The 20,894-nt window shown below is 38.0% G+C and overlaps 1 protein-coding gene across 7 annotated transcripts in view; it reads right to left on the bottom strand.

Annotated features, from left to right (window-relative positions):
- Positions 1–20,894, bottom strand: part of WDR76 (WD repeat domain 76) — a 63,854-nt gene that overhangs the window by 39,108 nt on the left and 3,852 nt on the right. For all 7 annotated transcript variants that reach the window (XM_082388778.1, XM_082388780.1, XM_082388781.1 and 4 more), the window contains 2 exons: positions 6,965–7,057; positions 5,614–5,669 (listed from right to left, as the gene is read on the bottom strand). In XM_082388778.1, the coding sequence (XP_082244904.1) occupies positions 5,614–5,669; positions 6,965–7,057 (149 nt within the window). The remainder of the gene's footprint in view (positions 1–5,613; positions 5,670–6,964; positions 7,058–20,894) is intronic.

Raw genomic sequence — 20,894 nt, 5'->3', positions numbered from 1 at the left:
ACAACCAACAGGGCGGGACACAGCCCCACCCATCAGCAGACAGGTTACCTAAAGTATTCCTGAGCACAAAGCTGCCCACTAAACACATAGCATGACCCAGCCCTGCCCAACAGAGGGACAAGACCCAGCTCCACACCCCAGTGGGCAGTAACCAGTCCCTCCCACCAGAAAGCCTGCACAAGCCTCTTAGACAGCCTCATCCACCAGGGAGCAGGCAGCAGAAGGAAGAAGAAATACAACCCTGCAGCCTGCAGAATGAACACCACAATCACAGGAAGTTAGATAAAATGAGATGGCAGAGAAACATATCCCACACTAAGGAACATGATAAAACCCCAGAAGAACAATTAAATGAAGTGGACAAAGGCAATCTACCTGAAAAAGAATTCAGAGTAATGATAGTATAGATTATCCAAGATCTCAGAAAAAGAATGGATGTACAGATTCAGAAGATACAAAAAATGTTTAACAAAGACCTAGAGGAACTAAACAACAAACAAACAGAAATAGACAATACAATAACTGAAATGAAAAATACACTAGAAGGAAGCACCAACAGAATAACTGAGGCAGAAGAAAGAATGAGCGAGCTGGAAGAAAGAATGGTGGAAATCACTGCTGCAGAATAAAATAAAAAATAAAAAGAAATGAGGAAAGATGGTGGAGGAGTAAGACGTGGAGGTCACCTTCCTCCCCACAAATACATCAAAACTACATCTACATGTGGAACAGTTCCTATAGAACACATAATGAACACTGACAGAAGACCTCAGACTTTCCAAAAGGCAAGAAACTCCCCACGTACCTTGGTAGGGCAAAAGAAAAAAGGAAAAGCAAAGACAAAAGAATAGGGACGGGACCTGTACCTCTGCGAGGGAGCTGTGAAGGAGGAAAAGTTTCCACACAGTAGGAAGCCCCTTCACTGGTGGGGATTGGAGGCGGGGGGCGGGCAGGGGGGGAAGCTTCAGAGCCACGGAGGAGAGCAGAGCAACACGGGTGGAGAGGGCAAAGCAGAGAGAGATTCCTGCAAAGAGGATCAGTGCTGACAGCACTCACCAGCCTGAGAGGCTTGTCTGCTCACACGCCAGGGCAGGCGGGAGCTGGGAGCTGAGGCTCGGGCTTCAGAGTTAAGATCCCAGGGAGAGAACTGGGGTTGGCTGCGTGAACACAGCCTGAAGGGGGCTAGTGCACCACAGCTAGCTGGAAGGGAGTCCGGGAAAAAGTATGGACCTGCCTAAAAGGCAAGAGACCATTGTTTCAGGGTACGCGAGGAGAGACGATTCAGAGCACCACCTAAACGAGCTCCAGAGACAGATGCGAGCCACAGCTATCAGCAGGGATACCAGAGACGGGCATGAAATGCTAAGGCTGCTGCTGCAGCCATCAAGAAGCCTGTGTGCAAACACAGGTCACTATCCATACCTCCCCTCCTGGGAGCCTGTGCAGCCGCCACTGTAGGGTCCCGTGATACAGGGACAACTTCCATGGGAGAATACATGGCATGCCTCACGCTGTTGCAACGTCACGCCAGTCTCTGCCACCGCAGGCTCTCCCGCATTCCGTACCACTCCCTCCCCCCAGTCTGAGTGAAGAAATCAAAAGAAGAAAGAAAAGAATACATAGAAACAAATGACAATGAAAACACGATGACCCAAAACCTATGGGACACAAAAAAAGCACTTCTGTAGGGAAGTTTATAGCAATTCAATCTCACCTCAAGAAACAACAAAAATCTCAAATAAACAACTTAACCTTACACCTAAAGCAATTAGAGAAAGAAGAACAAAAAACCCCCCAAAGTTAGCAGAAGGAAAGAAATCATAAAGATCAGATCAGAAATAAATGAAAAAGAAATGAAGGAAACAATAGCAAAGATCAATAAAACTAAAAGCTGGTTCTTTGAGAAGATAAACAAAATTGATAAACCATTAGCCAGACACATCAAGAAGAAAAGGGAGAAGACTCAAATCAACTGAATTAGAAATGAAAAAGGAGAAGTAACAACTGACACTGCAGAAGTACAAAGGATCATGAGAGATTACTACAAGCAACTATATGCCAATAAAATGGACAACCTGGAAGAAATGGACAAATTCTTAGAAAAGCACAACCTTCCAAGACTGAACCAGGAAGAAATAGAAAATATGAACAGATGAATCACAAACACTGAAATTGAAACTGTGATTAAAAATCTTCCAGCAAATAAAGGCCCAGGAGGGACTTCACTGGTGGAGCAGTGGTTAAGAATCCACCTGCCAATGCAGGGGACACGAGTTCAAGCCCTGGTCCGGGAAGATCCCACATGCCACGGAGCAACTAAGCCCGTGCACCACAACTACTGAGCCTGCGCTCTAGAGCCCGCGTGCCGCAACTACTGAAGCCCGTGTGCCTAGAGCCAGTGCTCCACAACAAGAGAAGCCACTGCAATGAGAAGCCCGCACACCGCAGCGAAGAGTAGCCCCCACTCGCCACAACTAGAGAAAGCCCTCACACCGAAACAAAGACCCAACACAGCCAAATAAATAAATAAATAAATAAAATTTATTAAAAAAAAAAAAAAAAAGAATGGATAAAAATATTCCTGGAAATAATAAGTGATTATAGCAAGGTTGTAGGATACAGGATTAATATACAAAAGTCAACTGATTTCCTATATACCAGCAAGAAACAAGTGAAATTTGAAATTTAAAATACAATCCATTTAAATTATAAACCAAAACAAAATGAAATACTTAGGCATAAATCTAAGAAAATATTTATAAAATTTATATGAGGAAAACTACAAAACTCTGATGATAGAAATCAAAGAACTAAATAAATGGAGAGATTATCCATGTTCTTTGATAAGAAGACATGTTGTCAAGATGTCAGTTCTTCCCAACTTAATCTATAGATTCAAAGCAATCCCAATCAAAATCCCAGCAAGTTATTTTGCGGATATTGACAAACTGATTCTACAGTTTATACAGGGAGGCAAAAGACACAGAAGAACTAACACAATATTTAAGGAGAAGAACAAAGTTAGAGGACTGACTACCCAATGTCAAAACTTAAAGCCATAATAAGCAAAAGTGTGATACTGACAAAAGAAACAATTCAACTGTCCATCAACATAGCACATTCATACAGAAGAAAAAACATGATGAAGTAAAGCTGTACACATCAACATGAATGAATTTTAAAACATAAAGATATAGGGACTTCCCTGGTGGCGCAGTGGTTGAGAATCCGCCTGCCAGTGCAGGGGACATGGGTTCGATCCCTTGTCCAGGAAGATCCCACATGCCGCTGAGCAACTAAGCCCATGCACCACAACTACTGAGCCTGCGCTGTAGAGCCCACGAGCCACAACTACTGAAGCCCATGCGCCTAGAGCCGGTGCTCCGCAACAAGAGAAGCCACCGCAATGAGAAGCCCGTGCACCACAATGAAGAGTAGCCCCCGTTTGCCGCAACTAGAGAAAGCCCGCGTGCAGCAATGAAGACCCAACACAGCCAAAAATAAATAAATAAATAATTTTTAAAAAATAAAATAAAATAAAACATAAAGATATAAAAATGAGCAAAATAAAATCCCAGAATATAAAAATGGCACATTGTATGTCAATATAAAAAACAGGACAAAATAAGCAAAATACTGTTTAAATATACATTCACAGGTGGTAAAACTATAAATAAATACAAGGATTGATTATCACAGAATTCAGCATAATGGACTTCCTTGACAGTCCAGTGGTTAAGAATCAGCCTTCCAATGCAGGGGATGCGGGTTCGATCCTTGGTCGGGGAACTAAGATCCCACATGCTGCGGGGCAACTAAGCCCACATGCTCTAGAGTCCACGCACCGCAACTATAGAGAAGCCCACGCGCCGCAACGAAAGATCCCGTGTGCCACAACTAAGACCCCACGCAGCCAAATAAATAAATAAATAAGAATTCACATAATGACTGTTATCTGGAGGGAGGGCCTTAAGAGGTACTATAAATTTCTACTGACCTGGATGGCAAGTACATGGATGGGTGCTTGAATTACTATTATTTTTTCAACTATACAAATACTTCATATGTGGGGACTTCCGTGGTGGCACAGTGATTAAGAATCCGCCTGCCAATACAGGGGACACGGGTTCGATCCCTGGTCCGGGAAGATCCCACATGCCACGGAGCAACTAAGCCCGTGTGCCACAACTACTGAGCCTGCACTCTAGAGCCCGCGTGCCACAACTACTGAAGCCCGTGTGCCTAGAGCCAGTGCTCCACAACAAGAGAACCCACTGCAATGAGAAGCCCGTGCACCACAACAAAGAGTAGCCCCTGCTCGCTGCAACTAGAAAAAGCCCAGGCGCACAGCAACGCAGACCCAACACAGCCAAAAATAAATAAATAAATTTTTAAAAAAATAAATTGATTAATAAAAAAATACTTCATATGTGCTTCTTTGTATGTATAATATATTTAGTAATTTTTTAAAACTTAAACCCCTCTAGATTGGCATAATGCCAACTTTACAGATAAGGAAAGAAAATTACATAAATCGTCCAAAGTTAATACCACAGCTATAAGTTGCTGAATTGAAACTTGAAATCATGTTTGCCAAATTTCAAAAGCTATGCTCTTTCCTCTATATTATATAACTTCTGCTCTATCTACTGGATACTAATACTTATACAACTACTAAGTGCTGAAATTCTGTGACTTAGGTGAGGAAAAAAACATTAATCTTTGCTAATAAAAAATATGCAAATATAAGCTAATGACGAATTGACAACAGAACCGGTGCTATTATCTTCCAGTGTTAATGATGTTCCTCCTGTAATAATTTTTCACACTCACAGATACCTGGTCATAATTAAAGGTTTAGCTTTTCTCAAGCTAGCTGACCTGTATGAGAATCATACCAATTAAATGATGCTACATTTCATTAGCATCTAGCACTAAAAAAATGGTCTACTGATGCCAAGATTTTCAGTTTCTTCACTTATACATAAGCCCTGCTAAAATGAAGAGGAGAGAAACCTAAAGAATCCTGGAGTTCAAATCCTGAAGCTTCCACTTAAGAACTACTTTGACCTTGAGCAAATTATCAGTACTTTACCTCTTTGAGCCTGTTTTCTATCCCACAAAATTTTTGCCAGAAATAAATGAGATAATGCAGTATAAAAATTTTAGGTCACTGCACTGTATTTCATAGATGTGCAACAAATGCTCATTTCCTTCCTTTATTCTAGGAATGGGAAAGAAAAAACAAATTGAGAAGCAAAAAGACAGCCAGAAAAATAAAGTAGAAGAATCCTTAAGAACAGTTTCTCAGACAAAAATAAGAACAATTTAGTGGTAATAAAGATTTCTCTCCATTAGCAGCAATAATAAATATAAACAAAATTCAGCTCTCAAGATTCTATTTCCTGTATAGTCCTTTAATGAAGATGAGAACTTTAGAGTTATTAAAAGGTAGCATTCCCTCAGAGTTCCTATAAAGGATTAAGATTAAATTACATTAAATTACAGAGTTTCTGATCTGCTATTTATTTTACTATGTTGAACCAGTTTTTCAAATTATAAAACAACTCAGCAATATATTATGGTACAGGAAATGTAAACCAAATCTTTTACCTTTTGGATTCAGGAGGCTGTCTCTTCTTTATCATTTCACGGAGCCTTGCAGCTGACTGCAAAATACACAAAACATACACATGTAAAAAAAACACTATCTTATAACTACATAGCTTTCCTTCTAAAATATTAAGTATCTGCTACTGTATCCACACTAAACCAAGATCTATATAGGAACTAAAGAACCTTGAGATATGATACCTGTTCTTCTAGTAGACATGAGACAAATACACTATCAATAATAAAGACAAGTATATAATACTATCTAATGTACTGACATTCTGATACCTTGGACCAGGTTGCTAACAAGTTTACATGATTAAACATTAAACATTTATCAAATATACTATTACAAATTTAAAAGTTTAAATTCTACTACAGGCAATCCTACTTTGGTGTTTTCCAGAAAAGTTACAGGTTATACTTCCACAAATCAAATCAGAATTTCTGTTAACTAAAATCAAAATCAGAGATACTTTTGTTTAAATTTCTTATGAATTTTCAACTGTTAGTGACTCAACAATTTAGTCCCTTATATTAACTCGCCCTCCCTCCCCTCAAGATGCAAATACACACTGAATATTTAGGAATCTGGTATTCAGAGAAACCAAACAGTTATTTAATAAAGCCAAGGATTTAATGTATTTTGGGGGAAAACATCACCCTCCTAAACAGCTATTCTCTCACACATAGAAATTTTACCCCAGTGTGAAGACCTTCAGTGTAAATTATACCTTTAGTAATAATGATTATAAAACATTACCATACTTCTGGCCACTTATCCTTAAAGTTTCCTGTACAAAGCATATTCCCATCTATTCTTTTTTTTTTTTTGGCCTTGCCACACTGCATGAGGGATCTTAGTTCCCTGACCAGGGATTGAACCTGCACCCCCTGCAATGGAAGCTCGGAATCTTAACCATGGGACCTCCAGGAAAGTTCCTTGCATCTATTCTTAAAGTTTAAAAAAAAAAAAGCCGTCCTCTCTCTCCTCTACCACACATCCCTTAACCCATCCCTCCCACTTCACCTTTAACCTTTAGTTAAAGCAACCTCTTGGAACATACCCTGTTTCCTTGAATCCAAGACAACTATTCGTAAGACACCATTATTTTATGTACCACCAAAAAAGGCGTGAGGGGAAGCTGCCAGTTATAGTTTTAATATGCCAATTTCAAAAAAATGTCTTGGAATCAATAAAATATGGTAACCTCTTTCTATTAAGTGAAAATCTTGCTCCTAGTTTTACCCTCCCTCATTTGACACTATGAAACCTGATACTATGAGTATTTTATCAACCTACTGGCAAGAGGAATAGTATCTCAGTTTTAATTAGAAACTCCACACAAACCTCAGACAACTGAAGAGAAGCAAAAAAGTTTGCATTTTCTGATATGTTCTTCAGTCTCTTCTTTTCGTATGGTGACAATCCTGAAAAATCATCCTATGAAATTACACCAAAAAGATTCTGTTACTTTACATAATCCATAGCAAGAGTGCCTCACAAAACTAGTTGTTGCATTCTCTGCATGTATATTTTTATTTGAATTGCACCTACTCTAATTATTTTATGTTATCTTACCAAACAGCACATAATCTTTGCTGCATTGAATATTGAGATAAAGAGCCTGAGTTTAGGATAATCACAGAATATATGTATGGCTTCCCAATTAAATAACAAGTGATCTGATGTCAGAAGTCAGGTAGTGTAACCTAATAGCACATTACTTCCTACTGGCCGTTAATTGTACTATTTCTCAAAGTTATCTTTTTATTAAACAAAACAAGAAAAAACTCAATAACAGAAATTTTTAAATTCATTGAAATGGTTAAAGAAATTCAGAAAAGAGAACAAAGAAAGAGAAACACATGGGCAAAAAAGACAACTTTGAACTAGAAAATCTTGGAGGTCCAATATCCAACTAATAGTTGTAGGGGGAAAAAAGGAGCAGAGAAAATTGAGGAGAGAAAATCATTAGAGAAATAATACAAGAAAGTTTCTCAAAACCAAAGAAATGAGTTACAAGATTAAAAGGGCCTGGCGTGTATGCAACACAATGAATGAAAAAAGACTCAAGCCTAGGCACATCATCACAAAATTTCTCAGTTCCTGAGACGGGTGAGTTAAGAGAAGATCCCAAAAGCTTGCAGAGGGAAAAATAGACCACAAAGAACCAAGAATCAGAATGATACTAACTTCTCAATATCGAGGAAGCTAGAAAACAATGAAAGAATGTGTTAAAAATGATAAGGAAAAATTAAATTATTTTCAACTTACAGTTCTAAATCCAGTTAAGCCAGCAATCAAATAAAAAGCATAAAGACTTTTTCAGACATGCAAACTATCTCTCATACACCTGTTTTCAGGAAGTTACTATAAGCTGCACTTCATCAAAATGAGAGAATAAACCAAGAAAGAGAAAGACAGGATCCAGGCTACAGAAGTTCCAACATAGGACAGATAAAAGATAAAAGAAATTTAAAGGAAAACAGTAAAAAGAAGGCCAAGAAAGAGTAAAACAGTCCAGAAAGAAGTAGGAAGATGGAGGGCCCCAGAAAATATTTCATGAATAAAATATATATATACACATGAAGCCATTAGAATTCTCTGATTTACATTGAGAGAAATTTTGCAACTCAGGTAAAGCTTGGACTATATGTAATAAGGATCTGGGAAGGGAAAACATGGGGTTGGGGGAGAAGGGGACAGCACACATGTGTAAACTTCATATTCCATAGTAAGTCAATAGATAATGTGGGGAAAAAAAGCTAAAATGGCTTAAAGTGCAATTTGTCTGTTGAGCAGCAACCACAAATAGAGAGGGATGTGACAGAAAATTGTTGGCTGTTTTGATTTGTTCCTGTGTATACATGTGTGTACATATGGAATTATCTCTATGTAAGATACATATACACACACACGTGGAATTATATGATGTAAACACGTATGTACATGCATCAATTTGACCAAAATAAAGATTTTTCTCTCACACACATAAAATAACAGTGGTAGCAAAGGTGTATGGCTATTTTGTCACTGCCTTTAAAATTGCTTCTCAGAGAAAAACATCACCACCATCATCATCAAGAACTTCCTAAGAATCTATTTCAAAATGCTGCATTTGGAGATCAAAGAAACAAATTTAAATGATTCTACTTACCACAGGAAAAATTAAGAAAATTAAGAAAAATCATCAGACATTTTTTTGAGGTATGTGTAATTCAAACTATTCTCATCCATTACCCACCCCTCAAAAACTTGCAACATCAAACACTGAGCAAAGAATATCAGACAAAGTGGGCTCTCAAAGTAAATATACTATAGGAAATAGAAATCTTTTTAATTCCATTATCTTGGCACTTGAGAAGTTACTGCAGCTATAAAACAGGAAAAGAAATGCTATCTTTAAGAAAACAAAAGGAGGAAAATAACTTGAATTAAAAATATGCTTAATACCAAAAATTTACAAACTGTATGAAGACATATATAAGATTCTCAAAATGACAAAACTGTAGAGAAGGAAAACAAATTAGTGGTTGCCAGGGGTTAAGGACGGTGAGAGGGAGGGCAGTGGGCATAACTACAAAGGGGTAGCCTAACAGAGATCTTTGTAGAGATAGAATAGTTCTGTATCATGATTGTGGTGGTGGCTACATGAATTTATACATGTGATAAAATGATACAGAACTATACACACACCTTATACCAATATGAATTTCCTGGTTGTGATATTGCAATGTAGTTATTTAAGATGTACTCATTGAGGGAGTTCCCTGGTGGCCAACTGGTTAGGACTCTGCACTCTCACTGCCAAGGGCCCAGTTCAATCAAAAAACAAACAAGATGTACTCATTGGGAAAAACTGGGTGAAGAATACAGGAGGCCTCTCTGTACTACTTTTGCAAATTGCTATGAATCTGTAATCACTTTGAAATAAAATTTTTAAAAAATATACATTTCTCAGCTAACATCATACTTAATGGTGAAAAACTGAAAGCTTTTCCCCTAAACTTCGGAACAAGATAAATATGTCTGCTCTCGCCACTTCTGTTAAAAATTGTACTGGAAGTTCTAGCCAGGACAATTAGACAAAAAAGGAAATAAAAGACATCCAGATTGGAAAGGAAGAAATATAACTATCTTTATTGCCAATGACATAATCTTATACGTAGAAAATCCTAAAGAATCCACACAAAAAAATTAGAATAAGTGACTTCAGCAAAGTTGTAAGATACAAGATCAATATACAAAAATAAGTTGTATTTCTATACATTATCAATGAACAGTCAGAAAATGAAATTAAGAAAACAATACCATTCATAATAGCATCAAAAAGAAAAATATACTTTGACACAAATTTAACCAAAGAAATGCAAGGCTTGTACACAGAAAATTACAAAATACTGAAGGAAATTAAAGAATATCTAAGTAAACGGAAAGACATCTCATGTTCATAGATTGAAAAACTTAATATTGTTAAAATGGCAACACTCCCCGAATTGACCTACAGATTCAGTGCAATCTCTGTCAAAATTCTAAATGTCATTTTTGCAGAAATGGATAAGCTGATGCTAAAATTCATATGGCAATGCAAGGGACCCAGAATGGCCAAACAATCTCGAAAAAGAAGAACCAAGTTATAAGACTCACAACTTCCTGATTTCAAAACTTAACTACAAAGCTACAGTAGTTAAAACAGTGTGGAACTGGCATAAGGATAGGCAGATAGATCAACTGAATAAAATTGAGTCTAGAAATAAACCTATATACCTATGGTGAATTTGTTTTCAATAAGGAAGTCCAGACCATTCAACGTGAAAGAAGAGTCTTGACAACAAACGGTTCTAGGACAAAAAGATATCCACATGCAAAAGTATGAATTTGGACCCCATCTCATATCATATATAAAAATTAACTCAAAATAGATCAAAGACCTAAATTTAACAGCTAAAGCTATAACATTCTCAGAAGGAAATATAGGTGTAAGTCTTCATAACCCTGGATTAGGCAATGGTTTCTTAGATATGACACCAAAGCACCAGCAACAAAAGAAAAAATAAACTGAACTCTAATTAAAATTTTTAAATGAAATTTAAATTTAAAACATCTGTACGTCAAAGGACATTATCAAGAAAGTGAAAAGAAAGTCCCAGAATGAGAGAAAATATTTGCAAATAATATATCTAATAAGGACCTAGTGTCCAGAATATATAAAGGACTCTTACAATTCAACAGTAAAAAGACAACTTAGAGGAGACCTTCAAGATGGCAGAGAAGTAAGACATGGAGATCACCTTCCTCCCCACAAATACATCAGAAATACATCTACATGTGGAACAACTCCTACAGAATACTTACTGAACCTTGCCAGAAGACCTCAGACTTCCAAAAAGGCAAGAAACTCCCCACGTACCTGGGTACAGCAACAGAAAAAAGAAAAACAGAGACAAAAGAATAGGGACAGGACCTGCACCTCTGGGAGGGAGCTGTGAAGGAGGAAAAGTTTCCACACACTAGGAAGGGCAAAGCAGAGAGATTTCCGCACAGAGGATGGGTGACAACAAGCACTCACCAGCCTGAGAGGCTTCTATGCTCACTCATTGGGGTGGGTGGGGACTGGGAGATGAGGCTCCGGCTTCGGAGGTCAGATCCCAGGGAGAAGACTGGGGTTGGCTGTGTGAACACAGTCTGAAGGGGGCTAGTGTGCCACAGCTAGCCGGGAGGGAGTCCAGGAAAAAGTCTGGACCTGCCTAGAGGCAAGAGACCACTGTTTTGGGGTGCGAGGAGAGGGGATTCAGAACACCGCTTAAACGAGCTCCAGAGACGGGCACAGCCACGCCTATCAGCGTGGTCAACAGAGACGGGCATGAAACTCTAAGGCTGCTGCCGCAGCCACCAAGAAGCCTGTGTGCAAGCCCAGGTCACTATCCACACCTCCCCTCCCAGGAACCTGTGCAGCCCGCCACTGCCAGGGTCCCGTGACGCAGGGACAAATTCCTGGGAGAACACACAGCATGCCTCATGCTGTTGCAATGACACGCTGGCTTCTGCCACCGCAGGCTCACCGCGCATTCCGTACCCCTCCCTCCCCCCGGCCTGAGTGAGCCAGAGCCCCCTAACCAGCTGCTACTTTAACCCCATCCTGTCTGAGTGAAGAACAGACGCCCTCAGGCGACCTACACGCAGAGGCAGGGCCAAATCCAAAGATGGACCACAGGAGCTGTGCGAACAAAGAAGAGAAAGGGAAATTTCTCCCAGCAGCCTCAGGAGCAGTGGATTAAATCTCCACAACTTGATGTACCCTGTATCTGTGGAATACCTGAATAGACAATGAATCAACCCAAAATTGAGGCAGTGGATTTTGGGAGCAACTGTAGACTTAGGGTTTGCTTTCTGCATCTAATTTCTTTCTGGTTTTATGTTTATCTTAGTTTAGTATTTAGAGTTAATTGTCATCAGTAGATTTGTTTATTAATTTGGTTGCTCTCTTCCTCCTTTTATATATATATATATATATATATATATATATATATATAGTTTTTTTTCCTTTTTCTCTTTTTGTGAGTGTGTACGTGTATGCTTCTTTGTGTGATTTTGTCTGTATAGCTTGGCTTTTACCATTTGTCCTAGTGTTCTGTCTGTCCGTTTTTGTTTTTTTTTTTAAGTATAGTTTTTAGCGCTTGCTATCATTTGTGGATTTGTTTTTTGGTTTGGTTGCTCTCTTCTTTCTTTTTTTTTTTAATTACGTTTTCATTTTTTTATTTTCAATAATTATTTTTTACCTTTTATTTTAAGAAATTTATTTCATTTATTTATTTTTTCTTTCTTTCTTTCATTTTTTTCTCACTTTTCTTCTGAGCCATGTGGCTAACAGGGTCTTGGTGCTCCAGCTGGGTATCAAGCCTATGCCTCTGAGGTGGGAGATCCGAGCTCAGGACATTGGTCCACCAGAGACCTCCCAGCTCCATGTAATATCAAATGGCAAAAGCTCTCCCAGAGATCTCCATCTCAATGCTAAGACCGAGCTCTACTCAACGACCAGCAAGCTACGGTGCTGGACACCCTATGCCAAACAACTAACAAGACAAGAACACAACCCCACCCATTAGCAGAGAGGCTGCCTAAAATCATAATAAGGTCACAGACACCCCAAAACACACCACTGGACGTGGTCTTGCACACCAGAAAGACAAGATCCAGCCTCATCCACCAGAACACAGGCACTAGTCCCCTCCACCAGGAAGCCTACACAACCCACTGAACCAACCTTGGCCACCGGGGGCAGACACCAAAAACAACGGTAACTACGAACCTGCAGCCTGCGAAAAGGAGATCCCAAACACAGTAAGTTAAGCAAAATGGGAAGACAGAGAAATACACAGCAGATGAAAGCAACGTAAAACCCCACCAGGCCAAACAAATGAAGAGGAAATAGGCAGTCTACCTGAAAAAGAATTCAGAGTAATGATAGTAAATATGATCCAAAGTCTTGGAAGTAGAATGGAGAAAATAAAAGAAACGTTTAACAAGGACCTAGAAGAACTAAAAAGCAAACAAACAATGATAAACACAATAAATGAAATCAAAAATTCTCTAGAAGGAATCAACAGCAGAATAACTGAGGCAGAAGAACAGATAAGTAACCTGGAAGATAAAAGGGTGGAAATAACCACTGCAGAGCAGAATAAAGAAAAAAGAATGAAAAGAATTGAGGACAATCTCAGAGACCTCTGGGACAACATTAAACGCACCAACATTCGAATTATAGGGGTCCCAGAAGAAGAAGAGAAAAAGAAAGGGACTGAGAAAATATTTGAAGAGATTATAGTTGAAAACTTCCCTAATATGGGAGAGGAAATAATCAATCAAGTCCAGGAAGCGCAGAGAGTCCCATACAGGATAAATCCAAGGAGAAACATGCCAAGACACATATTAATCAAACAAAAATTGAATACAAAGAAAAAATATTAAAAGCAGCAAGGGAAAAACAACAAATAACATACAAGGGAATCCCCATAAGGTTAACAGCTGATCTTTCAGCAGAAACTCTGCAAGCCAGAAGGAAGTGGCAGGACATATTTAAACTGATGAAAGGGAAAAACCTACAAGCAAGATTACCCTACCCAGCGAGGATATCATTCAGATTTGACAGAGAAATGAAAACCTTTACAGACAAGCAAAACCTAAGAGAATTCAGCACCACCAAACCGGCTCTACAACAAATGCTAAAGGAACTTCTCTTGGCAGGAAACACAAGAGAAGGAAAAGACTTACAATAACAAACCCAAAACAATTAAGAAAATGGTAATAGGAACATACATATGGATAACTACCTTAAATGTAAGATTCAATGCTCCAACCTGGAGCAGACTGGCTGAATGGATACAAAAACAAGACCCGTACATATGCTGTCTACAAGAACCCACTTCAGACCTAGGGACACATACAGACAGAAAGTGAGGGGATGGAAAAAGATACTCCATGCAAATGGAAATCAAAAGAAAGCTAGAGTAGCAATTCTCTTATCAGACAAAATAGACTTTAAAATAAAGACTATTACAAGAGACAAAGACGGACACTACATACTGATCAAGGGATCAATCCAAGAAGAAGCTATAACAACTGTAAATATTTTTGTACCCAACATAGGAGCACCTCAATACATAAGGCAAATGCTAACAGCCATAAAAGGGGAACTCGACAGTAATACAATCATACTAGGGGACTTTAACACCCCACTTTCACCAATGGAAAGATCATCCAAAATGAAAATAAATAAGGAAACACAAGCTTTAAATGATACATTAAACAAGATGGACTTAATTAATATTTATAGGACATTCCATCCAAAAACAACAGAATACACTTTCTTCTCAAGTGCTCATGGAACATTCTCCAGGATAGGTCATATCTTGGGTCACAAATCAAGCCTTGGTAAATTTAAGAAAATTGAAATCGTATCAAGTATCTTTTCTGACCACAACACTATGAGACTAGATATCAATTACAGGAAAAAATCTGTAAAAAATACACACACATGGAGGCTACACAATACACTGCTAAATAACCAAGAGATCACTGAAGAAATCAAAGAGGAAATTTAAAAACACCTAGAAAACAAATGACAATGAAAACACAACAACCCAAAACCTATGGGATGCAGCAAAAGCAGTTCTAAGAGGTAAGTTTATAGCAATTCAATCCTACCTCAAGAAACAAGAAAAATCTCAAATAAACAACTTAACCTTACACCTAGATCAATTAAAGAAAGAAGAATAAAAAAACCCCCTAAGTTAGCAGAAGGAAAGAAATCATAAAGATTAGATCAGAAATAAATAAAAAAGAAATGAAGGAAACAATAGCAAAGATCAATAAAACTAAAAGCTGGTTATTTGAGAAGATAAACAAAATTGATAAACCATTAGCCAGACTCATCAAGAAAAAAAGGGAGAAGACTCAAATCAATAGAATTAGAAATGAAAAAGGAGAAGCAACAACTGACACTGCAGAAATACAAAGGACCATGAGAGATTACGACAAGCAACTATATGCCAATATAATGGACAACGTGGAAGAAATGGACAAATTCTTAGAAAAGCCCAACCCTCTGAGACTCAATCAGGAAGAAACAGAAAATATAAACAGACCAATCATAAGCCCTGTAATTGAAACTGTGATTTAAAACCTTCCAACAAACAAAAGCCCAGGACCAGATGGCTTCACAGGCGAATTCTATCAAACATTTAGAGAAGAGCTAACACCTATCCTTCTCAAACTCTTCCAAAATATTGCAGAGGGACGAACACTCCCCAACTCATTCTACGAGGCCACCATCACCCTGATACCAAAACCAGACAAAGATGTCACAAAGAAAGAAAACTACAGGCCAATATCACTGATGAACACAGATGCAAAAATCCTCAACAAACTACTAGCAAACAGAATCCAACAGCACATTTAAAGGATCATACACCATGATCAAGTGGGGTTTATCCCAGGAATGCAAGGATTCTTCAATATACGCAAATCAATCAATGTGATACACCATATTAACAAATTGAAGGATAAAAACCATATGATCATCTCAATAGATGCAGAAAAGGCTTTCAACAAAATTCAACACCCATTTACGATAAAAACCCTCCAGAAAGTAGGCATAGAGGGAACTTACCTCAACATAATAAAGGCCATATATGACAAACCGACAGCCAACATTGTCCTCAATGGTGAAAAACTGAAACCATTTCCACTAAGATCAAGAATAAGACAAGGTTGCCCACTCTCACCACTATTATTCAACATAGTTTTGGAAGTTTTAGCCACAGCAATCAGAGAAGAAAAAGAAATAAAAGGGATCCAAATCGGAAAAGAAGAAGTAAAGCTGTCACTGTTTGCAGATGACATGATACTATACATAGAGAATCCTAAAGACGCTACCAGAAAACTACTAGAGCTAATCAATGAATTTGATAAAGTAGCAGGATACAAAATTAATGCACAGAAATCTCTTGAATTCCTAAACACTAATGATGAAAAATCTGAAAGTGAAATTAAGGAAACACCCCCATTTACCATTGCAACAAAAAGAATAAAATACCTAGGAATAAACCTGCCTAAGGAGACAAAAGACCTGTATGCAGAAAACTATAAGACACTGATGAAAGAAATTAAAGACGATACAAACAGATGGAGAGGTATACCATGTTCCTGGATTGGAAGAATCAACATCATGAAAATGACTATACTACCCAAAGCAATCTACAGATTCAGTTCAATCCTTATCAAACTACCACTGGCATTTTTCACAGAACTAGAACAAAAAATTTCACAATTTGTATGGAAACACAAAAGACCCCAAATAGCCAAAGCAATCTTGAGAAAGAAAAATGGAGGTGGAGGAATCAGGCTCCCGGACTTCGGACTATACAACAAAGCTACAGTAATCAAGACAGTATGGTACTGGCACAAAAACAGAAATATAGATCAATGGAACAGGAGAGAAAGCCCAGAGATAAACCCACGCACATACGGTCACCTTATTTTTGATAAAGGAGGCAAGAATATACAATGGAGAAAAGACAGCCTCTTCAATAAGCGGTGCAGGGAAAACTGGATAGCTACATGTAAAAGAAAGAAATTAGAAGACTCCCTAACACCATACACAAAAATAAACTCAAAATGGATTAAAGACCTAAATGTAAGGCCAGACACTATCAAACTCTTAGAGGAAAACAAAGGCAGAACACTCTATGACATAAATTACAGTGAGATCCTTTTTGACCCATCTCCTAGAGAAATGGAAATAAAAACAAAAATAAACAAATGGGACCTAATGAAACGTAAAAGCTTTTGCACAGCAAAGGAAACCATAAACAAGACAAAAAGACAACCCTCAGAATGGGAGAAAGTATTTGCAAATGAAGCAACTGACAAAGGATTAATCTCCAAAATATAGAAGCAGCTCATGCAGCTCAATATCAAGAAAACAAACAACCCAATCCAAAACTGGGCAGAAGACCTAAATAGACATTTCTCCAAAGAAGATATACAGATTGCCAACAAACACATGAAAGAATGCTCAACATCACTAATCATTAGAGAAATGCAAATCAAAACTACAATGAGGTATCACCTCACACCAGTCAGAATGTCCATCATCAAAAAATCTACAAACAATAAATGCTGGAGAGGGTGTGGAGAAAAGGGAACCCTCTTGCACTGTTGGTGGGAATGTAAATTGATACAGCCACTATGGAAAACAGTATGGAGGTTCCTTAAAAAACTAAAAATAGAACCACCATACGACCCAGCAATCCCACTACTGGGCATATACCCTGAGAAAACCATAATTCAAAAAGAGTCATGTACCAAAATGTTCATTGCAGCTCTATTTACAATAGCCAGGACATGGAAGCAACCAAAGTGTCCATCATCGGATGAATGGATAAAGAAGATGTGGTACATATATACAATGGAATATTACTCAGCCATAAAAAGAAACGAAATTGAGTTATTTGTAGTGAGGTGGATGGACCCAGAGTCTGTCATACAGAGTGAAGTAAACCAGAAAGAGAAAAATACCGTATGCTAACACATATATATGGAAACTAAAAAAAAAAACAAAAAAAAAAAAAAAAATGGTTATGAAGAACCTAGGGGCAGGACAGGAATAAAGAATGCAGATGTAGAGAATGGACTTGAGGACATGGGGACGGGGAAGGGTAAGCTGAGATGCAGTGAGAGAGTGATATGGACTTATATATACTACCACATGTAAAATAGCTAGTGGGAAGCAGCTGCTTAGCACAGGGAGAGCAGCTCGGTGCTTTGTGACCACCTAGAGGGGTGGGATAGGGAGAGTGGGAGGGAGATGAAAGAGGGAGGAGAGATGGGGGTATATGTTTATGTATAGCTGATTCACTTTGTTATAAAGCAGAAACTAACACACCATTATAAAGCAATTATACTCCAATAAAGTTGTTAAAAAAAAAAAAAGACAATTTTCTAAATGGGCAAAGGACTTGAAAGGACAGTTCTCCAAAGTACAAAGTGCAAATATGCACATGTAAAGACGCTCAACATCATTAGTCTTTAGGAAAACGCAAATCAAAACCACAATGAGGGGAGACTTCCCTGGTGGCGCAGTGGTTAACATCCGCCTGCCAATGCAGGGGACATGGGTTTGAGCCCTGGTCCAGTAAGATCCCACATGGCACAGAGCAACTAAGCCCATGCACCACAACTACTGAGCCTGCGCTCTAGAGCCCACGAGCCACAACTACTGAGCCCACATGCCTAGAGCCCACGTGCCACGACTACTGAAGCCCACGCGCCTAGAGCCCATGATCCACAACGAGAAGCCACTGCAGTGAGAAGCCCATGCACCACAAGGAAGAGTAGACCCCACTCACCGCAACTAGAGAAAGCCCGCGTGCAGCAACGAAGACCCAACACGGCCAAAAATAAATTAATTAATTAATTAATTAACTTTAAAAACCACAATGAGATACCACTTCGCATCCACTAGTATGGCTATAATCAAAACAGTTAAGGACATTATGTTAAGTGAAATAAGTCACAAAAAGACAAATACTATATGATTCCACTTATATGAGGTACTTATAACAATCAAACCCACAGAGACAGAAAGTAGAATGGTAGTTTTCATGGGCTGAAAGGAGGTAGGGGAATGGGGAGTTATTTAATGGGTATAGAGCTTCAGTTCTGCAAGATGAAAAGAGTTCTGGACATTCGTTTTACATCTATGTAAATGTACATAACACTACTGAACTGTACACTTAAAAATGGTAAAGATGGTAAATTATATATTGTGTATTTTACCTCAATTAAAAAATTTTAATTTTTAAAAAAGACAATAACAAGTATTGTTGAAGTTATAGAGAAATTGGATTTTTCATAGTGGTTATGTAAAAATGGTGCAGTCACTTTGGCAAACAATTTGACAATTCCTCAAAAAGTTAAACACAGTTACCATTTGACCCAGCAATTTCACTCCAAGGTATATACCAAGAGAATGGAAAACATCACACAAAATCTCACAAGTAAATGCTCATGGCAGCATTATTCTTAAGAGCAAAAAAGTGAAAGCAACCCAAATGTCCATCAACTGATGAATGCATAAACAAAATGTGGTATATCCATACAATGGAATATTATTCAGCCATAAAAAGGAATGAAGTACCAATACATGCTACATGAATGAATGATGAAAACATGCTAAGTGAAGCCAGACCAAAAAAGCCATATATTGTATAATTCCATTCATATGAAATGTCCAGAATAGGCAAATCTATAGACAGAAAGCAGATTAGTGGTTTCCAGGGCTGAGGGAGGGAGGAATAGGGTTTGTAGTCACTGCTAACAGGTATGTGGTTTCTTTTTGGAGTGATGAAAATTTCTGAAATTGGATAGTGGTGATGGCTGCACAGCCTTATGTATGTGTACTAAAAAACACTGAATTACACAATTTAGTAAATTTTATGTTATGTGAATTCTATCTTAATAAAAAAATAAATATATGCTTGATGACAGGAACCAGATATTCACATAGTCTCAAAGTATCTTCCTCAAAGTATTTAGTAATTACAAAGGGAAAAATAGTTAAGTTTACATTAGAGAATCCTGGCAGACACCACCTTAGCTAAATGATCAAGGTCAACATCACCAGTAAAATACCAACATCATGTACACCCTGATATGATGCACTGAGGAGGGCACTTTCATTTCTGTGGTATGCTTCCCCAAAACGCAAAATCTTACTCTAATCATGAGAAAACAGCAGATAAACCCAAATTGAGGGAAATTATACAAAATAACTGCCCAGCACTATTCAAAAGTGTCAAGGTCATGAAAGATTGAGAAACTGTTTCCAGATCTACAGAGACATGACAACTAAATCCACTGTATGATCCTGGACTGAATACTGGAAGAGGAAAAAGGATATTAGTGGGAAAACTGGTGAAATCCTAATAAATTCTGTACGTTAGTTAACAGCACTGTACCAAGGTTAATTTCTTAGTTCGATAAACATTCTATGCTATGTATGATATTAACAAAAAATGAAGACGGGTGAAAGATATAGGAGAATTCTCTTTACTATATTTGCAGCTCTTCTGTAAGCGTAAAATTTTCTCAAATTTTTTTTAAAACAACTGTTAAGAAATGTTTCATGACATTAAAATATTTAATAGAAGGACTGAGAGATGAAATTTAGCAAACTTCCCAGAAAAGGAGAATAAAATTCTAGACTTACAGGCACTTGTCTCTGATGTGACAGAAGCCATCCTTCATCTGAGAACAAATAAGCTTATGAACTAAATACTTTTCCTAAAGCATGGTACCACAAAGCCTTAACCAATTTATCCCAAAAAGATAATTAACGAAAGGGAAGAGAACAAAAGAATGAAATGTTCTATAAAAGATGTGAGCTCTTTCAGCTTGTCCTAAGAAAATATATGCTGAGCATTTATGACTCTGACTATCTCCAGTCCTACCTCATGTTCTAATTTCTGACCCTGTTTACCTTACATCAAAATAAAATCTGTTTTATATTAGCCTCATATACTCAGAATCTTACAGTCTAAGAGGCCAAAGAGATAATCAAATCCACTGGTTCTCAAAGTGCAGTCCTGGACCGTTGTCTCTAGGAAGCCATTTTAGACATGCAAATTCTATACCCACTTCAAAACTTCTGAATCAGAAACTGGTGGTGGAACCCTGCAAAGGAGTTTTAACAAGCCTCCCAGGTAATTCTGATATA

The sequence above is a fragment of the Balaenoptera borealis genome (assembly GCF_965194805.1).
Source record: "Balaenoptera borealis genome assembly, chromosome: 3".
Classification (NCBI taxonomy): domain Eukaryota; kingdom Metazoa; phylum Chordata; class Mammalia; order Artiodactyla; family Balaenopteridae; genus Balaenoptera; species Balaenoptera borealis.
Note: the sequence above shows the minus strand (reverse complement) of the source record. Positions and strands in the feature narration are given on the sequence as shown.